The following is a 21,402-nucleotide window of genomic DNA, read 5'->3' as shown; positions in this document are numbered from 1 at the left end:
CTGCAGATTCCGACACTCAAGGAATAATTGTGACAGCCGATACTCAGCTGCGTCTCGAGTTGGAACTACGGCGGTGAAATTCAAAGTATTTTGATAGGATCATAAAGGAAACGGCATAAAAAGGTCACACATTTCACCCCTTTGTCTTGCCTCCAAAACCTACAATTCTCTGTTGCTTGACCTCTTTGTGCTGCGCGCCGAGACACTACGTTGAAGGGTGCAAACTGGCTGCTGGGTTTGCCTACAAATACACAGTCACCACACTGTACAGGCTGCCCACTGAAGGGCTTAGGGCCGTCCTCCCAATGTGAAAGTCGCTAATAATAAAAAATAATAATAATAACAATAATCCTTGCCTTTGATGTAGTGGCTTATCACGTCTTCGAGGCACCTTTACACAATACTGTAAAGTGAATTGACCCCATATTTGGTGAAATCAAAATGAAAATGTAAAGGATAGAAAAATACAAGTTGTTGTTATTCTGCGTCTGGGATGACTCAAACAATCAAGAATAAGACTGTGAGGCATTGACTGACTATATACGACAATGATCATCTGGGGGATGCATTTTGATATCCTCTGTTTAATTCCCAGTGGAGTCAAATTCATGAACCTTTCTTGGACTCAGCATCAATTGGCAGCAAGTTTGCATGTTCTCAGAACGCACTGTGTGGGAATCAGCAATGTTCGGTCACTCAATACTTGTGGGAGACCCCTGTGCGCAATTGGCTGCAGCGTTTTGCCCACAAAATGCACGTTCCACTTTACAATCTACTCAGTGAAGCATTTTGAGACGTCTCAACGACATAATAATAATAATAATAATAATAATAATAATAATCCTTGCATTTGATATAGCGCTTTTCACGTCTTCTCGACGTCTCAAAGCGCTTCACAGAATAGACTGTAAAGTGAATTGACCGTATATTTGTGGGCGAAACGCGGCAGCCAATTGCGCACAGAAGTGTCCCACAAACAGCCGTGGATTGAAAATGACCAATTTATGATTGTTTTGTTTTGGAGGGATTATTATTAGGGCTGTGTGCGGAGTAAGGAAACTTGCCCAAGGTTTCGCCCCGACCTACCTGGAATTGACCCCGGGTGTCTCGCTTGCAAGGCGAGTGCTCTAACCACTGAGCTACAGGACTCCACATGATATCAAATGCGATGATGTCGAAGATTAGGAGAGGAGATGGGGGAAAGAGCAATGACGATCTAGTGTTGGAAAAAGAATGGGATGAATACACGGCATCCTGTGTATTCTAGCTTGTTGTCACTCCTCTGAGGTTGCAGCAGCCATGACTGTGCTTGTCTCCATCCCTCTGGAACCCTTAGCTCAGCTTGTTGCTTCCTCTAATATCCCTAATCTTATCTCGCAGCCTAATAGTTTCATTTTTTGAGATCTGGAAGCGGATCTGATTTCCGAGCAAGTTTCCCTGAATAGAAACTTTGTAGTTGCGAAAATAAACCTTCCTGGGCCTAATTGATCTTGTTTCATACCCTGAGCGTATCACTCACGAAGGATTACTGGATATTTGCTATATTTCCTGTTAATGTGACGTGCGTAACATTTCTCAACCCCCAACACTAGTGTATTACGCACCTCCTTTAGTCTCCACAAACAACCCAATACAATAGGTTGGCGGATTGCTTTCCGGGGGTAATAATCCCTTAAAGCATTATTTGGTCACTCAAATCCACGTGGGACTCTGCTGTGCACAATTAGCTGCTGCATTTTGCCTACAAAATAAACAGTTAATTCACTTTGCAATACAGTACATTCTGACTCTGAGGCGAGAGTGCTGCCAACTAAGTCAGGCTGACACTACAATAAAGTACGCGATATTTAGTCTAATTGCACCTATTGCATATTTACTGATCAATTTTCTTTAAGTATCTCTAACGAGACTGTTTCCAATTCCCATTTCCTGACCGATGTCGTAAATACTGTAGTAAATGGAACCTGGTGAAAGCCCCACAGTAAACAAGTTCCAGTTCAGACATATTTCACTATTAATCAATCGCCACAAGGTCAGTCTCGCATCGGCAAACAGGAAGCCACATTTCTCCTGAACCCCTGGAGCCTTGTGAAAGCTAAAATAAATCAGCTGGACCTGAGCAAACACAGCTACAGTGACTGCAGCTGTGAGCAACCAAAATACAGAGAGCGTATTTTTAAGTCCGTGGCATTATTTCGCCTTACATTCCCAGTCTCGTTCTGAAAACGTGATCAGAAACATAAAAGAGCATCAATTTAAGATCGTTAGCAAATGGGAAGGTCGGGGGAATTCTGAGATATTCTGTATATTCTGACTTTCTAAGCCAAGTTTGATACAAACATCTGCTTTCTGTCCAGAGATAATACATTATCATTTCAGTCTCTAATGACTACAAATGTAATTGTGATAGCAGCAGTGATTATTCAGAATGTAGTAAGCACAAGAAATAGCTGAAATATGTCCAGCTTTCAGGTCATTTCCTTTTTGCTTCACTTGACTTAACCTTAGAGAACTGTTAAACCAAGAATGCTTCGTAGATTTCTTTCTGCAGTGTGAGAACAGCCTAATTATTTTGATATGTATTTTCTCCCACAAAATAAGCAATTCACTTCCATTACAATATATTCTGTGACTTGCTTTGTGAGGCCTCAACGATGTGATAAGGCGCTATATCAAATGCAAGGATTATTATTACTATCTTTTATAATTCTTTCATTTAATATACCATCTATGATGTAGGTCTATGATGTAGGTCAACTCCTCTCAGAGTGCTTCATAGGGAATTTCTGCAAAGTGTTTCCTGTAGGCTATGGTTGCAGATTAATTGTCACAGGGTCATTAAGTGAATGACCAATTTATCTGGGGAACTGTTGGCCAGGACTTCGGGAGCTATCGGTCATCTCTTTGAATCGTGTGATGGGATCTTTAACATGCACTTGAACGTGCAGATGGGACGCTGGTTTCGCACCGCAGTCAAAGGACAACACCTCCAGCTGGGGGGAATGGAGGGAGAGGTGGGTGGGGTGGGGTGGGGGGCGTTGACGGGGGTGACAGTGTGGAGGGGTCAGGGAGCCAGACAGCTCCATACAGTTACTATTCTATCTGTTAGAAGCTAAAGGGTCAACTTCTGCAGAATGTCTCGAGAGCATTGGGTTGGGTGGAAAAATAAATTGCTTAGAGGATGTAATAAACAAATCGAGACCGTGAATGGGAACTTACCACCTTTTGGCGTCAGCAGACTTCCGAGATAGGGTCCTGCTAACGGCTTGATAATTTGGTCCAACAACACCTTTATGATACAAGGGCGGAAGCTATTTGGTTTGATCTCTAGGTTGATCCAAGAGAGAAGGCGCGTTGGCCAGAGCCGCCTGATGATAGGTGATAGATGGGAAAGTCCACTGTCCACAAAACAGATACAATACATCTTGATAGAATGATAAAGCTGTGGACACATTAATCAAGAAGCTTGATGACTATTTTGCAGCCTATTTCAGTGAGCGAGGCCATTGTTACAGGGACCTCGGTCAGTCCTTCTTGTTGCACTTTGTAACCTTATGACGTAGTTTCATCATGTCACAGTGTTTTTCTTTTGCCTGCTTCTGGATGTCAGCCTGGGAATTGCATTTGTCATTCAGACAGTCACAAAACTATGAAGGGTGGAGAGCCTTAGCTGTTCAGCTATCCTGTTTTAAACTCAGACTAAACACAATCCAGTGCTTTTACTCTCCAAAGCTTCTTCCCTATAAAGCTGAGCAGAGCAGAGGCCAGCGAGCAGAAATATGCGCCGGCAATCATACACTGACGCATATGGTCCCAGTTAGCAACACCAAAATAAGTGCTGTTTTTAAGTCTGAGCCAAGCTGGGCGCTGTAATTAAACCCCGGTTTTTCTTCACCCAGAGTGTCATTTTACAGCTGGAGCACATGGCCAGGGTGGACGGTTGAGACCAGGAACCCGAGGCTCATTTAATGAACACAGTTTGACGCTGTGATGGGAGATGAGAGGGTGGGTGTAGTGGAAGGACGAGATGTCATTTCTTCATCGGAACGGAATCTTGCAATACAGTGGGACTCAGATAAGAGCATTATTATAATTCTCAGTATACTATCGCCAAACTTAAGATAATCGGAAGATAGTGGATTCCCTCAGCGCAGTGGTTAACCACCCTCGCCTCGCAAGAGAAAGGACCAAGGTTTGATTCCCAGGTGGGGCGAAACCCTAGGCAAGTTTCTTTACTCCACATACAGCTGTATATATCTGGTAGGAACCCGGTTATCAGTCAATTGGCGGATCACTCTCTGGGGGTAATAATTCTTTTTAAAAAAAATTGGTCACTCAATCCACGACGGTTTGTGGGATACTGTTATGTGTAATTGGTTGCCGCATTTTGCCCACAAAATGTCCAGTCAATCTGCTTAACAGTATATTCTGTGAAGCGCTTTGAGACGTATCAATGATGTGATAAGGCCCTATATCAATTCAAGGATTCTTCTTATCTTGCTGTCTCATTCTACTTGACACACTGAGTTTCCATTTCCCCCTCTCTCCCTTCTCCATTAGAACGCATTCCAAATAGAGTGTGAGTTAGGTTTGCAAATGGGCTGTGAGCATCGACTGTTTACTGTAGGGGAGTAAAGGTTCATTACCGTTTCTGGTTGACATCGAATGGGCGTTTACTTCAGTTGCAAAATATATCTGTGTATATTGATCACAATAATAATCCTTGCGGTATCCTTCCGCGCCTTGGGATATCCGCCCACTGTGAATGGCGCTAAACAAATGCTATTTGTAGCTGTTAAATGTTGCATGTTGTTGAAATCTCTCAAAGTGCCTTATGGGATTTACTGTGGATCGTAATTTGTGGATTTACTGTGGATCGTAATAAGCTGCAGTTGTTTTGCATGCAGCAATGTACTCACACGGCCATGACCAATGTTTTCTGGAGGATTGTTGGTCGGGAGCCAGTGTAACATTGGTTGATGTGGCAGTGGTTTCAGTGCATTTCATGCCCATGAGATTCGTAATTATGAATGAATCCTGCCTCTCCCTCCCCCTCTCTCTCTTGCTCTCATCTGTAGCTATCTGTCTCATTCACAGAACATGCAGAAATCAGCTGGAAGGCTGTTGTTTACACAAATATGATCAAAGATTCATCCGAGACACAGACCCTTACAGTGCCAATCGGCCCAACGTGCCTGTCCCAACTCTTTGACAGAGCTATCCAACTAGTCCCACTCCCTCCGCTCTTACCACAATAACGAATCTTGAAGCATTTTCGTGCTAAACATTTGCTGAAAATCCTGCTGCAGAGAGATCCAATATGATATCTCTCATTAAGGTCTCTGCCTTAAGGATCATTGGCCTTAACGTTCAATTCAAGATTGCGGAGGATTTCGAGAATATCTTAAAATCTGGGCTAGATGTGGCCTGGCTTTCTAAACGACCCACCAAAAAACTGGAGAGAAAAAACAGCAAACATATTTCTGGCCTCCAGAGATCATTTGAGATTGGGTTAGTGAGATACGAATGACAGAGATGGAGCCACACTGAGCCCGTGGTTTAGTTTCTATTCGCTTCAGTTTCTGCTGAAAGGTCTGATGAATGAAGCTTCAATTTTGTAAGGTGGGGGCTTCCTCAATGTTCCTCATTAGTGCCTTATCTCATTTGGGCTCATTCCCCTTGGATGATCGCTGAGAAAGCATCATCTCATTATGGTCTCAGCCTTAAGGATCATTGACCTTAATGTTCAATTCAAGATTGCGGAGAATGTCGAGAATATTTATGTCTACATAATATTTATGTTTACATAAATCTTACGTAAACATAAGAAGACACAGAAAAAAGCTGGCCACACTAACAGGTGGCACAAAGGGTTTGCATTCATAGCTTCAATATTCCTATGCTAGTAATTATAATAATAATAATCCTTGCATCTGATATTGCACCTTATTGCGTCGTTGAGACATCTCGAAGCACTTCTCAGAATATATTGTACGGTGGATTGACTGTGTATTTTGTGGGCGAAATGCGGCAGCCAATTGCGCACATACAAAGCCAACTCGTGATCTTGTGTAAAGGACATGACACAGTCATAAGTCAGACAAACAGCTTGAGAAAGGAAATCAGATTTACCGTAGTCTAACGTCGGGAGCCGGTGAGGCCACCAGTTTATTGCGATATCATCAGTTCCTGCTCCTGCTAACAAGAGCTTTGGCCTGTTTCCTGTTTTACCGACAAAAGCAAAATAAATCTGTTTTTCTATTTACTCATCAGCTCAAAATTATTCTATTGATTATGATTACTCACAAGGAATCCTTGATTATAATCTGCACTCCATCACTTCATTTTTCCTGTTGTCGTTTCTGGCTCCGTTTCCACTTTATCACAGCAATGACTTAATTTCCGTTTACACGAGTGTTGCAGATATAGTATTGATCAACATTGCGTTCAACTTGTTGGTATATTGCACACTTGAATGTATTGTATTCAGGCCCAGTCTTTAACTATGGCTTTATATTTTGTTCAAATTGCCACTCTATTGCCTGCACGGCATGTACATTGCATCAAGGCAGCAACCTTTTTCTGGAGTGTAAATCAAGGTTCATCCATAAATGCCTTGGAATAATATGGACCCAGAATACCGACCCAAGTTCAGAACCAAGGAGACCCCGCTCACCTACCCACCCACACATGTAAAACTCAGAAGGAGATCGTTGGAATGGAATCCGCGCTCTCTCCCCAGAGGGACGCATGCTGCTTACATAATTCCGGAAAGCTGGTTGGCAAGAGCCAAGGCTTGGGGATCCCAGTGTGCGCGTTGGGGTAACAGCTGGAGTCTAATCAGTTAGATTAAAAACTCCTTTTTAGGTAAAATATACAACAAGTGTTGGCAAAACGAAATGAGAAACAGATAGAGTTGAAATAAAACCAGCATTTTATCTACCCCTCAAATTACCTTGCTAATGAGAATACTGCCTGAATTACAGTTTAATGAAATGTAATCAGCTGAGAGATCACAGTTGAACCACATTCTTTTCCGATGGTGTGTTGACTTTGAGGTTTTTAAAGCATTCTGTGAACAACTTCAATCTGTGGGGTGACCTCTCGTCAAGGTGAACGCCACCTGTCTGAATAAGAATTCCTTTTTAGGTAAAATGTACAACAAGTATTGGCGAAACTAAACGAGAAACAAATAAGAGTTGAAATTAAACCAGCATTTTATCCACCCCCGAAATGAACATAAATCCCTAACGGCCCATTAAGAGATCTGAATTATACTGTAAGGGTTAATTTATTTTCATGACCCTGCGGTAAAGTAAGGACTGGCGCAAATGTTGTACAATTAGTCAAGGTTTATTAATTCAGATTAATAATGGTTCGAAAGTAATTCAAGGAATACATCCAATTATGCTCATGCATCCACGTCAACTGTAGTTCACAACGATTTAAGTCGACCAAACCAATTGTTGCGGGAGAGATAGAGGAGCAATGTCCAATTTAATGTCCCATTTGAATCCAAATATAAGTCCTCAAAAGGGATCCAAGTATTGTTGTGTGGTTTCCAGTTCGATATCACCCAAGCTTATCCAGGTATTATTGTACGTTTAGTGTTGTTTAAATCGTAGCCTTGATCTTCCTTCTTTGGAAGCTGGAATATGGTTTGCGACTCCGAGTTCCAATTTCTTCCTTCTCCCTTTCTCTTTCGAATCGATCCCCGTCTATACCGTTGATTAGGTCACCTTTTTACCTGTTGTCTTTTGCAAGGTGGTTCCTTTGTGAAAAAACAGACGAAACACAGCTCTCTCCAGCTGCAGACCGTGAGACTGATAAGGAATGAAAACAGTTTGTGGTTTATAAACAGTCTTTTGTATCTCCTCTTTGAGCAAGAATCTTCTTTGAAGCTAGTTACAGCCAACTCCCCTCATATGAGATGGATCATATGTTCCAAAAATATATATAAACCTCGCAAATATATGTTGAGATATTATTTAACACAATAATTACAGAAATCCTCCAATACTGCTGTCTGAGACACCACAAACCCATGGTTCCTTTCGTTGTTGGGTGGTGTGTGTTGGTTCTGTCACCGAAACCAGCAAACAGCTAAATAGACCTTCCTACCAATCTTGGGTTAACTGTTCAACGACTTGCGCTTACTTATATAGCGCCAGCAGCAGTCACTTACACCTTCCAACACGGTCCCAAAGGTATTGTTACCCCTTTGCCCCACCCTCTTCCCCAAACCCCAGGGGGCAGTATACACCATCGCAGGCGGAGAAATACTCCCCTTTGTTGTGATCTATCAGAGGAAATGAGCCAAGATAAGATTTTGCTACGAGTCTTTTAATCATGTTAGTGAAGTGCACGCAAACACATAGGCTGTTCACCCACCCGAACGGCAATGTAATCAGGCTCTATTTACAGACTTCTTAGAATTATTGGCTGAAAGCTCTATCTGCAACACTTTCACACGACCTCTTGCATTTATTCAAAGCCATGTTTTGAAGCGCTGTCATCTGGCGACTGTGGTCCCGTTCAACACACATCGCAAACTTTGCTGTCACATTGAAAAATATCTTACTTTACAATTTAGTGCATCCATTTTTCTCCTCCCTTTGATTTTCTCCCCCAAAGGAATTTGTTGCTCCGCTCACTGGGGTGCAGTTTCATGCTCTCTGGATGTCCTCGGTTAACCCCTCCGCCCCACTCCCCACCCCCACTGTTCACGTGTGAGCCTTGGCAATGAGCGTTAGGAGGTCACTTGACTGTACAGCCCATCACAGCCCAGCCTCAGCTCTCCCCACCCGGCTGCCACACTTGCCCATGACTAGTAATGATAATAATCCTTGCATTTGACACAGCGCCTTATCACGTCGTCGAGACGTCTCAAAGGGCTCCACAGAATATATTGTAACGTGAACTGACTGTATATTTTATGGACAGGACCCGGCAGCCAATTGCGCACGGCAGCGTCCCACAAACAGTCGTGGATTGGGTGGGCGCTGTAGAGGGACTAGGAGCAGGAACCCTGGCTGGATTTCCTTTCCCTGCCCATAACTTTCCCATAGAGCCTCAGATGAACCGGATTCATAAAATTCAGCTCTATCCGCTCCACCTTCGCAGCTGCCTAAAAATTGTCCTGTCTATTTTGCTAATAGACTGTAACTGCCAAAAACTTTCGGTTATCGAAAATCAGCCTAAACATGATACGAGCGCAACCTGGTGCAAAGAATTAACCGTCGTGACTGTCTTCAATGAAAGGAGTCCAGAATCTTAGACAGTTTTATGAAGGAAGAGTCGCAAGTTCTTCATGTTCCCGGCAAACTTCTGTGCCTGACCTTATAAAATTCCACTATTGGCTCTGCCTTTGGAGCAATGCCGAATCCAGGAAATGTCTCCTGCAAATAATTATGTTTCAAAGTATCTTGCGATCTCAAGTGGTTCCAAACGTAACCGAATGAAAAAAGCAGCTTTTACTTTTGCTAACGAGCGTGTCAGTCTGGCTCAGTTGATAGGACTCCCACCTCTGGGTCAGAAACATGCGGGTTCAACTTGGGACTTGTAGCTTATAGTCCACTACCCGGCGTGAAGGGTGCTGTATAAGTTGGAGGTGCCATCCTTCGGATGAGATGTTCGATAAAGACGTCGCAACTGCCTGTTCAGATATAGTGTCAAGAGCTCATGGTGCTACTTGAAAAGGGAAGGCAAGTTTCTCATGTTGTCTAAGCCAACAATCCTTCCAGATAAAATTGGTCACTGATGTCACTCTTTTTGTGAGAATTTGCCATGTGCAAAAACTGGCTGCCGCATTCACCTACGAACATACAGTCATTACAGCTCGTAAGCATTCCCTCTGACACTTTGAGATGTCTAGAAGACGCGAAAAGCACTGTATCAAATGCAAGTTATTATTATTATTATTATTATTATTATTATTATAAATCAAATGCAGTGACTATTAAGTACATTTCTTGTACCAAACGAAACAGCCTTTTAAAACTATTAACAGCTATCTGGTCATGACTAGAAAGTCTATGTCTATGAACTACAATAAAACTTGCTTCTACACTTGAAATGACCTTTATCTGAGCGGTCTCCTGGGATCAGTGAACCCATTCCATGTCAGGAGATGGTTTGCAAAAGAGCAACTTTAGTACAGTTTCGATCCCTTATCACTACAACTTCTTTGAAAAGGATGTGGTGAGTCCTTTACAAAGAAGGCTCGACCCAATTTAGTAACAATCTAATAAAAATAAACCCTTTGCATTTGACGTAGTGACATCAGTAACCAGTACACTGGGGGGAAGTGACCCTTTACATTTTTTTGGATAGTGCCACAGGATCTCTAGACCATAAGCACAGTTGAAGACCTTCCTCTCGCGATTACGGTCACCTCTTCTCCCACTCTCCCCTCCACCCCCCCCCCCCGGGCTCGGGGTCAGGCTCCACTGCTGTCAAGCGCTCTGAGATGGGCTCGGTATAAGTGCAAGTTGTCGTCGTTGTGGAATTCACCCGAATGGACAGACAGGACCTCGGTTTAACCATTGGTCTGAAGGGCGTTAGCTCTGACAGGTCGACCTCAAACACTGCATCACAGTGTTGGCCTAGATTCTGACTTCAAAGCCCCCGACATAGGGCTGGAACGCACAGCTTGACTCAGTTGCCAGAATGCTACCAACTGAGCCAGACAGCATTTAATAGAGAGCATTCTTTTGTGAGCAAACTTGCAACGTAGCTTTCTTTCGAATCGCTGTGATTTTGGGTTACAAACCGTCCCAGTGGGTTTGTTTATTAGATTTAATGCTCTACAGACATACAAATTACTGGTTAGTGGAACATTGCTTAATGTTGGCATTATTGTCAGCTTGGCTCGTCTCTGAGCCAGAAGCTTGTAGGTTCGAATCCCACATCGGCACTTGATCTCACGTAGTCTAAGCTGACACTCCAATGCAGTGTTGGGGGGGAGAGGGGGGGGTTGCATTGTCGGAGGTGCTGTCCTTCCGAAGAGATTTTAACTGAGGTCCCGTCTTCCTGTTCAGGTGGATGTTAAACATCCCAAGACTCTATTCGAAAAGAGAAGGGAGTTTCTCTCTCTCTCCCGGAGTCCCGGCCAACAATCCCCCCAAATAAAATTGGTCATTTCGTTTCATGGCTGTCCGTAGGACGTTGCTGTGCGCAATTGTGCTGCCGTGTTGGCCTTCAAATACACAGTCACTTCACTTCACAGAAAATCCCGAGACATCCTGCCGACGTGATAAGGCGATATATTAAATGTAAGGATTGTTATGATTATTATTATTATTACCTACCAGTAACATAGACCCACAAACAACAAGAAGTCCAATGTACTAGAATTCCATTTTCGTTTGAAATGAAATAAGTTTCAAGGCAAGCAAGAGGACCCTTCCCCGCTACGGGGGTCTGTGCAGATTGTGTGGTCTGCCATGCCAACTGCTTGCCCGTTAACGGAGCCCAGAGGGAAATCACATTCATAGTAATAATCCTTGCATTTGATACAGCGCCTTATCGCGTCGCTGAGACACCTCAAAGCGCTTCACAGAATATACCGTAAAGTGAGTTAAAGTAGGCACTGTCCGGCATGAAACGCACTGTATAAATGTAAGTTGTTATTGTTGTTGTTCAATTGACTTTATGTTTTGCAGACGAAACATTGGTGCGCACATTCCACAGAATATAGCGGTGGCTTTCATGTCAAGCTCTGGAATCAATCAATTGCCTTTAGGGTGGGGTGTGCGTGTTGTGTGTATCTGTGTACATCTTCAGGTCTGGCTTTTGTTAAAAACTGGTCAGGATTTCAGTTGACTCACTGCTTCATTTCTTTTGTATGTGGTGTTTGTGTCCGTGTGTGTTTTGGTATTTTTTTTAAATGGAAAAAAAATTCCTAAGCATTTTGTGAATGTTTTATGATCCTCTGGAGAAAAAAATCCTGGAAATGTACCAGTCAGGAACAGGAGTGGGAGGGAGGGGGTGGGGAGGGAGGGGGTGATTTAAAAAGAGCCTTTTGTCAGTCAGTCAGTTGCAACTGCAGAGTCATACGGATATGACAGGAGTAACGTTTCGAACAGCACATTCTTAAGAGCAGTAACGTTAAAGGTAATCCCTTTCTTTGCCTGGATCGCATTGTGTAAGGGAGAGCAGTGTTAAGCGGGTTTGAGTTAAGCATCATTGAGTTTATACCTTTGTGGTTTAAACCACTGGACTGTATGTGTTGTGTGTGTGTGTGTGTGTGTGTTTGTGTGTGTGAGATAGAAAGAGAGCAATGCACATTATTTGCTGAATCAAAGTACTTTCATTGTTGAATGCAATGATCCATTTCATTTTGGGCTGTGTGTGTGAAAGTTGATTTCTTTGTAAGTATAGTATAGTATAGTATGTATGGGCTGCTTTTGAAACAGAGAGACTAGGCAAGAGGAAATTTTGATCAGATGTAATCATCGGGTATTGTATTTCAAAGCAGCTTTCCATTTAAAAAAAATGTACATTTAATTTCTCCCACCGTGAAGTGAATACACCACAATTCACTTTACAGTACATTCTGTGAAGCTCTTTGAGATGCCTCAAGGTGCTAGATCAAATGCAAGCATTATTGTTATTATTATTAATTATAATTCTGCACCACAGTTGTGGTTGGAATGATTTGAGACCAATTCGAGGGATACACTCCACAGCAACAATATCAACAACAGCATTTGTATAGCGCCCTTCAGTGTGGGGCAGCGTCCTGGAGGGCTTAACAGTGGTGGAACCCGACACTGAGCCAAAGAATGAGGGGGGAGGTGACTGTAGGCACCGTCGAAGAGGAAGGTCTTCAGGTCAGATCAGAAGATAGGGAAGGAAGAGGGATTGAGGGAGAGAGTTCCAAGGTTTGGGGGTGTAGTGGCTGAAAGCATGGCCGCTGATGGGGGAGTGGAGGGGATGAGGGATCAGGTTAGAAGCAGACAGAATCAGGTTGACAGATATAAGTGGTTTAAAACGTTTTGTTTTCAATGGGAAATCGCGAGCGAGGAAACAAGTAGCTAATGAGAAACCTTTAAAGGTTGTGTGTTTCCGCGTGTGGTGGTGAGGAGAACATGTGCAGTATTTTTTTAGGTATTTTTCCGCATTTTTGGGCTGTTTTATTTTCCTATCCCGTCTGCCCCTAATTAAATAAGTTGACTTTATTGCGCTGTATTTTCAGTCTAAGCAGGAGGATAATTTTACGACGTGACAACAATTCAACGACGTGACGAGGTGCTATTTGAGCCCCCATTTTGTCAGCCAGTTGTCTGACACATAGAAACTCATCACCGTGGGTTTCACATACACAAGTCACCTATGCATGGGAACTTCCGTGTCAGCAATGCAGTGTGTTGCCTCTCCTTGTCGAAACATACCTTATTAGGCGCAGGTTGGCAAGGTCCAAGACTCGGGGACCGTAGAGTGTGTGTTGGAAGTTAACCAGCAAAAACTGCATAGCTTGTCATTGAAAGCTCTGTCTGGTAAGCTTATCCAGCTACGACCACCCTACCTGTTAAGGTTTTGGTTTGCCAGGTTAATGGGAGTTGATTGATGAGAACTCTAAGGCTAGTGTCCTTATATTAGTTCTCGCGCACATCAATTTGCTTCAAACTAGCAGGATCATCAAAATGCAGTGGTAATGTTCAAGTTTCCGGTTTCCTGAATGCCTAACAAGATAGAGTTTTCTGTAGTTCATTCCAGTTGACAGCTCCGGAGATAATGGTGCAAGGCTTGAGAAATTGGCAAGGGACCTTGATCATGTGCGTTGGAGAGAGAGGTGAACAACTTGACCCGACAAGAACTTGAGTTTCCCACAGTGTGCTGTTGCTCTATTCGTTCCAAAGGGCTCACTTTTGAAAATGTTCACTCCTTTAGTGGATCACCCCATGGATACATACAAGAAGGAATAAGATTCATCATCAATGATGAGTTCACTCCTCCACCCCTCCTGATCCCAACCACCAGCTCGAGTGTGGATCCCTGACTGTCCAGCGCCTTGGGACCGTTATTGTGAGGTGAAAGGCGCTGTGTAGATGTAATTTGTGGTTGTTGTTAAATTAACACCGACACTGACTGACAATGGAACATTGGAATCGAGTCAGCCCTCTGTGGAGGTCTCGGTAGTTTAGTTCCTAAGCCAGGCGGGTCCACAGTACTCTAAAGGAGCTGCTAATGACAGACCAGCCAGCCTGGCTCATTGGTAGGACGCGGAGAGACAGACCGGCCACTTATGGCATGGATTCTTTCCACTTGGCTCCTGTCCTGCTCCTCTTAGTCACAGGGTTGTGGGTTCAAGCCGCACTTTGGGACTTTGAACTCCTTGTGGACGTTTACTGAAGTCTTATTCTGAAAACCCATATCGATCCACAGTGCTCAGCTAACTTGGGAATATGGTTGGTATTTTAGATCAAACATTTCATGGAAACCAACAGCATTCTCAGCATTCCGCGCAAGTTACCCTAGTGACTGGGATAATCAATTGTCATCTGGTTGAGAACCACTCCAATGTTGCCTTGCTAGTCATGAATCCTTCAAGGCCAGGAAACATCAGTGGAAAAGTAAAATGCACTCGTTAAACAAGCCCAGATGTGCAACAATATCCTCTCGGTCAATCGCATTGAGCATCTTACAACTCTCCTTAAGGTCAACTCGCAGACATTAATTTTGGAGGCTCGTTGTTCCTCAGAGCTTAACCCTCTAACTCTCAAGATCATACTTAGCAACACACTCAACACTCTTGCCTCTGAGTTGCTCTTCAGTCATCTCGCCTCTGGGTTCAAGCCCCACATTGGGGCTTTGAACCCACTTTGCCTAGGCTGACATTCCAGTGCGTTGTTGAGACTGTGCTGTGTTGTTGGAGTTGCTGATCTTCAGATGAGACATTAAACCAAGGCTTGATCGGCCTGTACGGGTGGAAGTTAAAGATCCCACGGCGCTATTTCTCACAGTGTCCTGGCCAACAATCCCCTTATCCCTCGCAGATAAAATTGGTTGTTCACTTCATGGATGTTTGTGGGACATTGTGGGACACAAAGGCATCCAGTCACTACACCGTGAAGTACTTTGCGACTACCTCCCAATGTGAAAGATGTGATATATATATAGAATCATAGAATCATAGAATTGTACAGCACAAAAAGAGGCCATTCGGCCCATCGAGTCTGTGTCGGCTCTTTGAATAGAGCAATTAATGTCAATCCCGCTCCTCAGCCCCTTCCCCATAACCTGCAAACCCGTCCTCCTCAAATACCTGTCCACCGCGTTTTTAAAAGTAGTTATCGAATTGGCCTCCACCGCCCTTTCAGGCAATGCGTTCCAAATTTGAACAACTCGCTGCGTGAAAAAATGTCTTCTCACCTCCCCTCGGCTTCTTTTAGATACTATTTTGAATCTGTGACCTCGAGTCACCGACACACCCACCAGTGGGAACAGTTTTTCCCTTTCTAACCTATCAAATCCCCTCATGATTTTGAAGATCTCTATCAGGTCCTCGTAACCTTCTCTGCTCCAATGAGAATTGTGGAGTCCTGTAGCTCAGTGGTTAGAGCACTCGCTTTGCGAGCGAGAGACCTGGGTTCATTTCCAGGTAGAGGGCGAAACCTTGGGCAAGTTTCCTTACTCCACACGGAGCCTAATAATAATCCCTCCAAAAAAAAAACAATAATAAATTGGTCATTTTCAATCTACGACTGTTTATGGGACATTGCTGTGCGCAATTGGCTGCCGCGTTCGCCCACAAATATACAGTCAATTCACTTTACAGTGTGTTCTGTGAAGCGCTTTGGGAAGTCCTCCCGACGTGAAAAGTGCAAGGATTATTATTATTATTAATAATCCCGGCCTCTCCAACCTTTCCCCATAATCAAGGTCCCTCATTCCTGATACCATCCTTGTAAATCTCCTCTGTACCTTTTCCAATGCCTTAACATCCTTCCTATAGTGCGGTGCCCAGAACTGGGCGCAGTATTCTAACTGAGGCCTAACCAGTGTTTTATATCGGTTAATCATAACCTCCTGACTCCTGTACTCTATGGCCCTATTTATAAAGCCTAGAATCCCATTGGCCCTTTTTACAGCTTTATCTCGCTGTCCTGCCACCTTCAAGGATTCATTTACCTGCACCCCCAGGTCTCTCTGTTCTTTTGCCCCCTTAAGATTGTATTACCAGTCTGTATTGCCCCTCATTCTTTCTACCAAAATGCATTTCTCCACATTGAACCTCATCTGCCACGTGTCGCCCATTTTACCATTCTGTCTATGTCTTCCTGCAGTTGGCTACTGTCCTTCTCACTGTTTCCCACCCTACCTAACTTTGTGTCGTCCGCAAACTTGGAAACGGTACTTGCTATACCCAAGTCCAGATCATTTATGTACATTAAGAAGAGCAGTGCTCCTAATACCGATCCCTGGGGGACACCACTGTACACTTCCCTCCAGTCAGAAAAGCAGCTGTTTACCACAACTCTCTGCTTTCTGTCTTCCAGCCAGTTCTGGATCCATGCTGACTTATCATTATTATTATTATTGTTATTATTATTATTATCAATCTTGTTGCTCTGGCAATGTGGTGATTCATGTCATACTGTGTGACGTAAAAGGTGTTGAGGATGTTTCACGAGGGAGCTTAAGGCCAAAATATCAGCACTGTGCGATTTGTGTTATTTTGTGCTAAATCCCAGGGAAAGCTTTGGCTTCCATGACCCATTATGACTAACATTGTCCTAGAAATCTCTGCCAAATGGTTCACTGAGATCCAAGTGGGTACAGATGGTGATTGGATTGGAACTTACAGACTAGAGGCCAAAGAAAGGGTAAATTCTTTAAATTCTCATTCAATTCCTATTCTCCTTCTACCCTGTGAACCTTACACAATACGTTAAATGTATAACAATAATAATAATAATAATAATAATAATCCTTGCTATAGCACCTAATCACAGAGGAATCCTGTAGCTCAGTGGTTAGAGCACTCTGGTTGCTAGTCGATTTGTGGATCGCTTTTCCGGGGGGGTAATAATTCCTTAAAAAAAGAATTTTGGTCCCTCAATCCACGACTTTTTTGTGGGCACAGCTGTGAGCAATTGGCTGCTGCATTTCGCCCACAAAATATACAGTTAATTCACTTTACAGTGTATTCTGTGAAGCACTTTGAGACGTCTCGAAGATGCGGTATGGCGCTGAATCAAATGCAAGGATTATTATTATCACCACATCCTCTAGACATCTTCTATTATCTCCTTTTCTGATGCTAGTTCCCTCGCTGAACTTAGCACCATAGAAAACGATAGAAATTTACAGCACAGAAGGAGGCCATTCGGCCCATCGTGTCTGTGCTGGTTGTTTTAAAGTGAAATCCTTTCGGTCCCATTTACCTGCCCTTTTCCCCGCACCCCTGGATTTATTTCCTCCATCCCCGTTCCCCCTGTTCTTTCACAGCAGCGTTATTAATTCTCCAGGAACTTGCAGGATCTTCTCCTCAACTATTTATCCAATTCCGTTGCTGTTATGGACTCGCCTTCAAAAATTATTTGTAACCAGTCGTTCAGTGTTCCACCAACCCTCTCTGCACGGAACAGAAAAGCCTTGATCCTGCGTTGAGTGTGTCGATCTCCCTGTCGCAGGCTGATTGTGAGGCACTGTCTCGCGAATGTTGGCCAGTGCAGGAAAAGAGATAAATATTTACAAGTTAAGTTTGGGTGAAAAGCCACAAATGGCGAGAGAACGCCGAGCAAAGATAATAATAATAACAATAATAATCCTTGCATTTGATATCGCGCCTTATCACGTTTTCGAGACTTCACAAAGGGCTTCACGGAACATACTGCGCAGTAAATTGACTGCATATTTTGTGGGCGAAAGACAGCAGCCAAATTGCACACAGCAGCTTCCCACAAACAGACGTGGACTGAGTAACCAAATTATTATTATTTTTTTTTAAAAAAATGTTTTGATGGGATTATTACCCCTGGAAAAGCGATCCACCAATCGACTAACAACCGGGTTCCTACTTACTGCTAGGTAACCTGGGGTGGGGGGTGGGGTGTGGAGTAAGGAAAATTGTCTAATGGTTTTCCCTGCCCGGGAATCGAACCCAGGTTCTCTAGCCCTCATGTCTTGGGGGTCCAGCCAGCTGCGAGAAGCACTTTCTCCTTCCCTGATTCTGGTAAAGAATCAGGGGCAGGGTTGGCAAGAGCCAAGGCTTGGGGGACCCAATGGGTTGGTGGTAACAGTAGAAGATAGAGAAACAAATGCATTCAAGGAGAAAAAAAGAGAGCGAAGAGAAAGGGAGTGGTTGGAGCAATCATTCGCGATCCTCTGCAAAGAGAGGGGAAGAAAAAAGCGTAGTGAGTTTATACAAACCATCAAATTAATTGCCGTAGTTATCAAATCCCATCTTTGGTATGAAATAGCAAAGTGACGATATTGAGTATGTTTAGCCTAGTCTAGTTTGCTGGCATCGCACAGTGTGTACGTAACAGTGACCAGTGTCAAATGCTGAAATATCTTTGGCATTCCTTCCAAGAAACCTTCCACAGACTTCGCTCCGATGAATTTAAAGCTACAGACCGAATCTTGTGAGAAAAGTTTCGATCTGTACCCAGTGTTTATTGCTGTCTCTCTTATTACCCCAGGAGGTCGAAGAGCGACTGTCCGTATCGCATGTTCGGGAAGAGTTAGAGCCGGGCGGTTCGAGCACTATGAACGGAACCACAGCGATCCCGACAGTGAGCAACTGCACGTTGACGCCAGAGAACCTGAACACAACAAGCAGCTCCCACACCTCGCCCTGGTTCTCCACCGTCTTCGCAGCAGTGGGGATCATCTCCAACCTCATCGCCTTCGTGGTCCTGATCAATGCTTACAGGAAAGCGCAGAGCAGGTCCAGGTCCTGCTTCCTGGTCTTGCTGTGCGGACTGGTGATGACGGACTTCACTGGGCTGGCAGTGACGGCGTCCATTGTGCTCACTTACCACCACACCCGGTTCAGTTGGGAGGTGGTCGACCCTCACTGTCACCTGTGCGAGTTTCTGGGCTACGCCATGGTTTTCTTTGGACTCAGCCCCCTGCTGCTGGGAGCCACCATGGCGGTGGAGCGATTCCTAGGCATCAACAGGCCCTTCCTGCGGACCACCAGTTCGTCGAAGCAGCGCGCCTGGCTTGCGGTCTTCATGATCTGGCTGTTCTCAATGATCGTCGGACTCTTGCCCATCTGGGGGTTGGGGCAGTACACACATCAATGGCCCAAGTCCTGGTGTTTCTTTAACATGACATCCGAGGGGGTGACATGGCCTTCTCTCTCTTGTTCTCCGGGGTTGGCCTTCTCTCCCTGGCCATGTCCGTGGTCCTCAACACCATCAGCGTGGTCACGCTGTTCAGGGTCTGCTTCAGCCGCGAGTCCCTGCAAAGGAGGCGAGACCATGAAGTGGAAATGATGGTGCAACTCCTGGGGATAATGATTATTGCCACCGTGTGCTGGGCTCCACTGCTGGTAAGTGTCACTCGCCTATCTCCCACACTTAACCACGCTTTGAGACGTCTAGCAGACGTGATGAGGCGCTATATCAAATGCAAGGATTATTATTATTATTATTAATATTATGTTCCTCCCTTAATGGATAAACTCCCCCCCCACCCCACCCAGGTCGGGTTTGAATCCCTGACTATCCATACATAGATACACGCGCAAGTGGTCGTTGCTGATTTAGCATCAGCATTTGTTACGGGGCGGGTTTTGGGGGGGAATAACTTTAATAACTAAATGCGAAACGAACATTTACTCAAGTACCAAAGTAGTAATAGATGCACTGTAACTCGTGCAGCAGCAGAACGCAACGAAGTAATGGAAAGACAACGGCAATTTCGAAAGGAAATGATGGCCCTTTTTTTGTTGCTTGTCAATTCCCACAGTTTCTCATCATCAAGGTTGCTTTGACAGACAAACCTAAAGACATCGACAAGGCGACCACTCTGATCATGTGTATCCGAATTGCCACGTGGAACCAGATCCTCGATCCCTGGGTCTATATTTTATTCCGAAGATCAGTCTTGAAGAGGTTCTATCCGAGTCTCAAATACAGGCCCTCGATTTCATCCTTGTACCCCGCCATCAACGCTTCATACAGAAGGCGATTCACACAGGCATCGGTCACACCCACGTTGGAGTAGAAATTCTGTTTGGGTCTGAAGTGCTATTTATATTTACATTAAAACTGCTGTGTGCAATCGGCTGCCGTGTTTTGCTCAAAAATACACGGTCAATTCATTTTCCAGTATATTTAGTGAAGCGCTTGGAGCCGTCTCGAAGATAATAATAATCCTTGCATTTGATATAGCGCCTTATCACGTCTTCTAGACGTCTCAAAGATGTGATAAGGCCCTATATCAAATGCAAGGGTTATTATTATTGTGATTATTATTATTATATAGCATTTCAGCGTGTCCAGAAGTTCTTAAATACATCAAAGCCTTTTTTATTTGCACTGTACTTTCTTTTGGGAACTCCCAAAAACTTCAAAGGTATGACTGAATGTTACAATTTATATTAAAAATAATAATGAGAGGAATTCGGTCACTATATCCACGACTGTTTCTGGGACACTCCTGTGCGCAATTGGTAGTCACGTTCCACCCACAAAATATACAGACAATTCACTTTACAGTATATTCTGTGAAGTGCTTTGAGACGTCTCAGCGACATGATAAGACGCTATATCGAACGCAAGGATTATTATTATTATTGTTATAATTTGTCAAATTCTGGACACTCTGAAATGCTACATAAATAAAGTAAATCTAGACCCAAATGGAATTGCTCCCCATTTTAGCGCTTTACTTCAGCCATCGAACTACCATAAGATCAGTCTCATTTGCTGTTGAGTTTCTGAATGTGTTGTATGTATTGTAAATAGATCTGTTTTATTGTAATACAGTATTAAAACTTTCGACAAACTGTGGAAAAAGCTGAGACTGACTTAATGGCCGGAGAAGTTCATTTTGAGTCACTGAATGTAGCTATTTACTTTGACCGCATTTTGCTTCTCTTTCCCCCAACCCAAGCCTTTAGCTTTGGCCTTTCCTTTCATTATGTCAGACTCCCATAGCAGATAATAGCTTTCCGCTTGATTACATTGGCCTTTGTTTGTTTTCCTACAGCTCGAGCAAGATACAGGGTGGAATGCATTCCGTGTTTCACAGCAAAATCCTGTGAAAGAGCTTTGAGACACCTCAATGGAGTGAAAAGAGGCCACTGCACATGCCATGCCAACAAATGGAAATGAGTGTTCTCGCCCCGAGTGGGTGTAGGTGTGTGGCGCTGCATTGGCGCTGTGATGGGAGGACGGGAATCAGGGTTCTGCTGTCTGGAAGGATGAGGATCTGATGGAC

At 43.9% G+C, this 21,402-nt stretch overlaps 2 protein-coding genes across 2 annotated transcripts in view; one reads left to right on the top strand and one right to left on the bottom strand.

The window, feature by feature from the left end:
* Positions 1–7,404: 7,404 nt before the first annotated feature.
* The window catches only part of LOC103181924 (PDZ domain-containing protein GIPC1), a 51,897-nt gene continuing 37,899 nt past the window's right edge, over positions 7,405–21,402 (bottom strand). The window contains exon 7 of the mRNA XM_007898714.2: positions 7,405–7,823. The gene's annotated coding sequence lies outside the window, so the exon portion shown is untranslated. The remainder of the gene's footprint in view (positions 7,824–21,402) is intronic.
* On the top strand, positions 12,035–20,261 carry LOC103181923 (thromboxane A2 receptor). The gene is given in 4 exon segments (XM_007898712.2): positions 12,035–12,114; positions 18,651–19,296; positions 19,299–19,507; positions 19,927–20,261. Coding segments are annotated over 3 exon segments (1,047 nt in total). The 5' UTR covers positions 12,035–12,114; positions 18,651–18,716; the 3' UTR covers positions 20,185–20,261.

Source organism: Callorhinchus milii, unplaced genomic scaffold (genome assembly GCF_018977255.1).
Source record: "Callorhinchus milii isolate IMCB2004 unplaced genomic scaffold, IMCB_Cmil_1.0 Scaffold21, whole genome shotgun sequence".
Classification (NCBI taxonomy): Eukaryota; Metazoa; Chordata; class Chondrichthyes; order Chimaeriformes; family Callorhinchidae; genus Callorhinchus; species Callorhinchus milii.
This window is presented reverse-complemented; position numbering and strand designations above follow the sequence as displayed.